This window comes from Lytechinus variegatus, chromosome 16 (assembly GCF_018143015.1).
Source record: "Lytechinus variegatus isolate NC3 chromosome 16, Lvar_3.0, whole genome shotgun sequence".
Lineage (NCBI taxonomy): Eukaryota > Metazoa > Echinodermata > Echinoidea > Temnopleuroida > Toxopneustidae > Lytechinus > Lytechinus variegatus.
The window spans coordinates 3,522,989-3,528,364 of record NC_054755.1 but is presented as its reverse complement, the minus strand read 5'-3'; the positions used below and the strand labels follow the sequence as shown (position 1 = coordinate 3,528,364).

The window sequence follows — 5,376 nt, the reverse complement described above, 5'->3', positions numbered from 1 at the left end:
AAAATGTCGCATTGGAAGTGTCGTGTCGCAGGTTTGACGAATCGCTCTGGACATAGTTTTATTCTTCTAGACTGACCAGTTTATCGGATCGAAGACTTTGCTTGAAACCAATTTCAAACATAACAGGTGAGTATATCTCCTCCTCTCTTATTTATCTTCACGGTTCCAGTAATAACGATATTTATCTTAGTTCCGCTGGTTACAAATATGTGATTGCGAATCTGTTATTTTGTGTAGCATATAGTGTAATTCTGTATAATCACCCAGAATATTATGGCCACTACTTGAGACAAAACACCACTAACCCTATTCTATTTGCTCATCAGGCTTTGGCGAGAACCATCTATTAAATTAACACAAATTTCATGGTGGAAGTAGAAGTAGACATTATTTTTGTCGTTAATTCTTCCACATTCTATAGCTTTGATTATTTCAAAACATTAATAGAGTGTTTACACAACAATTATTTTTCAAAAGTTCTTCACGGGTTAAATTGTCACAGATAAAGATGGAAACAAATTTTAACTTTTTGTCCCACGTCTATTAACTGAGTTAAAAATCCAAACCTTTTCTTTTGGAATCATTTTCTGCCACTTTTTTCTAAATATTAACATCTCTCTTGTATTGATTCCATGTTTTAGGTTAAGAAAATTGGAATCCATGTTTGCCAACCCAAAATACTGCGTATCACTCGCACAATGAGGACAAACCGTGAAATTCGGATCGCCTCGTATTCGGTATTTATCGGCTTTCTTTCGGCTCTCATCCTCGTCCAACTTTACTTGTCGAGATCAGACGCCCGGAGGAAGCGCATCGACGAGATTCATCGAAAACAGGAGGAACGATTTCGCGTATTAGGTGACTACCAAGCAGTGCTACAAGAACCTTGTAAGAACCAGCAACCTCGAGCCTGTCCGCGGTGCCCGGATACAAAGGTTTTACTTCCGGAGTCACTTCATAAATTTGTGGATGATCATATGAAGATTCAGAGGGGGAGTCCACTGGTGATCGCCAAGGCGCAGAGTAAAGGGTAAGCTCAAACAAATTACTTTTATCACTAACGTCTTTTATCCCATGCATATTGACTGCAAATTTAAGATCATCGTATTGATTATATTCAATTATCACAAAGAGGGTGGGGATGTGTGGGTTGGTGGCAGCGATATACCCTTACTATTTCCACAACCAAGAAAAAGGAAGGTAAAGGTCACTAATGATTAAGAACAAAGGGAAAAGATATAGTGATTTCTTTAATATTATGTCAAAATGTATCATAAAATGAGATTTTCATTTTTTTCTCACTCGCTTCGCTCACACGGGATTTTTATGAAATATTATAACACATACCATATTGCGGCCCATTCATTTTTGGGGCTCATTATACGCTCTTGTTCATTATCTTTCATTATTTAGAATTCCAAGTTACTATCTATCAACTCATCCAAAAGAGAAAGACCAAGAGACAGCCCATCTACTATCGGGACAGACAGGTTGGCAGGATAAAACACTGATAAGACTTTGTCATCTAATGAACAACGCCCATGAGGATGCATTCTTTGTAGACGTTGGAGCATACGTAGGTAAAGTATATTACAAACGGTTCCATGACATTTGCTCCTCTATAGATAAATTCCACACTCTAATCAAATCGCCAACTTCAACTCTGGGCTGAACAATAAACCTGCTACACTGTAAATTCCACACACTAATCGAATGACCAACTTCAACCCAGGGTTTAACCATAACCAACCCTAACTTCAAACCTAAAACCTAACTTAAAAAACCATTGCAACCCCTGAACCTAACCCTAAATCTTAGACAATATTAAGTCCTGAGCATTTGTCGCAGGAGCAAATGTCATGTCACCCTCCAGACACACTGGCCCGTTTTCTAAACTCGGGTTTACTTTAAACTCTGGTGTAAAAAATGTGGTTTAACTATGGATATAGCCAATTGTGACACAAGTCACTAGCGGTACATGTTCATACCCTCTATAAAAATATTCGGGCGCCACTCGTGGTGGCTCAACTTAACCCGTTAATTCCGTAAGATGCAGCAGGTTAGGAAGGAAATAGTCCTTAATCAAAATTAATGGGAGATGCAGAAAATATAGGTAGCCAATATATCAAATAAATGGTCTACTATAAAAATGGGAAGCGGGGGGAGAGTATTTCATCAACACCTGTCGTTTCACAAGTTGTCGGATCTTTAAACTTTCATTGATCATCGTATTGATTTTGATTGGCTGTAAAGCTCAGGTGCATGGCCGTTACTGCTCTGAGATATTATCCGACAAGTCATTTCGTGAAACGCTTCCCCATCTTCCAGTCTCGTCTTACATGAGCATGATAAGTTGCGATTCAACTGCGTGCAAACGTGCTTTTATCCCTGGATCTATCTATCTATCTCGTTGCGTCATCTAGGTACCATAGCAATGGGCGTGGCTGCTTGCGGGCATCGGGTAGTTGCCATAGAGCCGCATCATCAAAACTTCCAGCTCCTCCAAGAGAGCGTTGCTCTTAACAGATTACCTGAGGACAGGATCTTTCTCTATAACATAGCGATTGGTAACCAAACGGGAAAGACATGCATGGCAGCTAGCTCCAGTGATCATAGCAATGCCAGGATACCACCCTCAGGTAAGAGAGAAGGTTGTGGGTTCAAATCCCAACCGTGTCGTGGTTTCCTTCCGCAAGGAATGATCCACATTGCGCCTCATTCAACCTTGGGTGGTGTTTCATAAAGCTGTCCTTAAAGTTACGCACTTTACGCACGACTGGAACCTATTCTGAGGCCCTAAATCAGTTACATAGGGATATCATTTAGAATCAAGAAATGATCACCAGTCGTGAGTAAAGTCATTCGTAACTTACGAACAGCTTTATGAAACTGGCCCCAGGTGAGGTTAATGTGTACCTGGCAGAAATCTATTCCTTGATGCGTGTGCGCTGTAAATAATTATGATAGCCATACTAAGACCTTGGTAATAATTTCCAAGTCCTTTGGAAGCGCATGAGACGTTGTATCATAATGTGATAAATGATGTTACTGTTTATCATTAGTAGTAGGCCTACTTAGGAGATAGAATCGTTTGGAAATATGACAGGGAGAGGGGGAATATATCCGGGCGTCCTTTCAAAAGCAGAACAATGGATTTGCCTTTGAGATATTTTAGTTTCATTGGTTTTCATTTGTAGGTAATGCATATTCTTACTATGAAAATTATAACTTTGGATTGCATAATGTATACACACTCTCAAACACACACGCACGATCAAAGAATTGTCAACGTCTTTAAAATCATTGTCCCGCCTCCTCTGATACCGATATTTTCTACTTCAAAAGGGGCCGCCGAACGGTTTTAAATGTGGGGGGGGGCTGACCAAGCAAAAAATCACAATAAGATGGTAATTTTTACGGAAAAAAGTGGAGGGGGCTGAAGCCCTCCACCCCTACGGTTCCGCGGCCCCTGCTCAATAAAACATTTCTTTCTTATCATTCTACAGAACTTAAAACATTGTATTACGGGGCCCAGATATTCCTTTTAGCATTTATTTTTCCTTTTTAGGGAAAATAAATATTTTGCAAGATACATGTATTCAATAACTTGAATTACCGACTATTATAACGATTTATAGAATCCTTCATCCTCCTGGCAAATCTAAAGTCTGCTGAATGGACTCTTTTGTGCCCTTTCTTTTGTAGATCAGAAAAGTCCGCTGTACTGCAAAAATGGGGAAATTCCCATCAGCAGACTGGATGACGTCACAAAGGAACTTCCAGTGTGGATCCTACACATCGACGTTCGTGGTTATGAACCGGCAGTCATCGCCGGAGCCGAGAAACTACTCTCCAGAGATTCCCCGCCAAAATACCTCATGTTTTCCGTTCAACGCCAATACAGCACAAATGCCTTGGGGAATACCCTAGACTTCTCCGATATTTTGGACTGGCTAATTAAGATTGGATATAAACTAAAGACAGCAAAACATGAAAGTATCAAAGTTGGTAAAGAATACCTCGCCCAATTGGGCTACGATACAGATTACGTAACTGCAGTATTTGAACCAGAATCATAGACACTTTCATCTAATCTTTATCTGCTCTCGACCAAGGTGAGGTAAATGCGTACCGGCAGGAAGTACTTCCTCAAAAAGCAGTGCGCACCGAAATAGGTAGACTAGCTCACCCGGGGTAATATAGGAGCGCCTTGAGAACCTATGTAGCAAAGTGGATATGTGCATGCGTTATACAAATCCTATATTATTTTAACTATTAGATGCGAAATTAATCTTTACAAAATATTCTACATGTATGTACAGGCCATATACTTAAAGGGGATGTCCACTCCAGCAACGAGTTGCTTTGTATTAAACGAGAAAAGGCGAATAAGCTATAGACCCCTGAAAATTCATCAAAATCGGATGCAAACTAAGAAAGTTGTGACATTAAAGATTTTGTTTAATTTTTCACAAAACGGTTATGCACAACACAGTGATATGCAAATATTCTAATGTATTTTAATAGTATAAATTGTATAATATTTCAATTTTTAGAGACTTGACAATAAAGAAACTTTTAATCATATTAATATAGGTCGTTTATACATTTTCAAGAGGAATCAAATTTAGTTCCTCATTGTGATGACGATAAGATAAAGATATATGCCATTTCATAAATCAAACGCACATACGCAGAAATAGTGAGTGTATAGTATCATCGGTTACCTTATTTTAATATAACTGTTTTGTGAAATTAAGCGAAGCTTTAAAATGACATAACTTTATTTTACATCAGATGTGAAGCTTGATTGATTTTCATCCTTTAATTTAGATGATTTTTGCTGGTTTGAAAAATCCCTTTACAAAACTAAAATGATGCAATAGATAATCGAAGTATAGTTTTCATTTTTTTTTTGGGGGGGGGGGTAAATGACAGTCCACCAATATGAACCAGACAAACACAATTTGAGTGATTTTATCAGGCCAATTCTCGAGTATGTTTTCAATTGTATGCTTAAATTTCTTCCCACATAATGAGGAAATGTATCGGAGTGGTAATATTTGGTAATACCAGGAATTCTCTAGTGATACGGAAAAGCCTGCTCAGCAACACACCGTAGCTGGGCTGTCAAGGGGAGCATTTTATGAACTAGAATTGTCGGACGTACGTGTCCTCTTGGAAAATCGATGTGTTTCTGAACGAACTCAAAACGCCAAACGGAATGCGAACGTAGATGTCGTAAATATTCTCTATGCGAGACCTCCAAAAACTCAATTGAGGAAACTGGTACGATACGTCTTTTCGAACATTTGCCAAATATGAAGAAAACAGTGTAATCGCAACTTGGGCTTGCCTCACACGTGTATTTACCGA

General features: G+C 38.9%; 1 protein-coding gene across 1 annotated transcript; it reads left to right on the top strand.

The window, feature by feature from the left end:
• Positions 1 to 644: 644 nt before the first annotated feature.
• On the top strand, positions 645 to 4,481 carry LOC121430325. Its single transcript, XM_041627603.1, has 4 exons — positions 645 to 1,030; positions 1,414 to 1,580; positions 2,424 to 2,639; positions 3,706 to 4,481. The coding sequence occupies exons 1-4, from the start codon at positions 699 to 701 to the stop codon at positions 4,077 to 4,079; spliced, it is 1,089 nt and encodes a 362-aa protein (XP_041483537.1). The 5' UTR covers positions 645 to 698; the 3' UTR covers positions 4,080 to 4,481.
• The last annotated feature ends 895 nt before the right edge of the window (positions 4,482 to 5,376 follow it).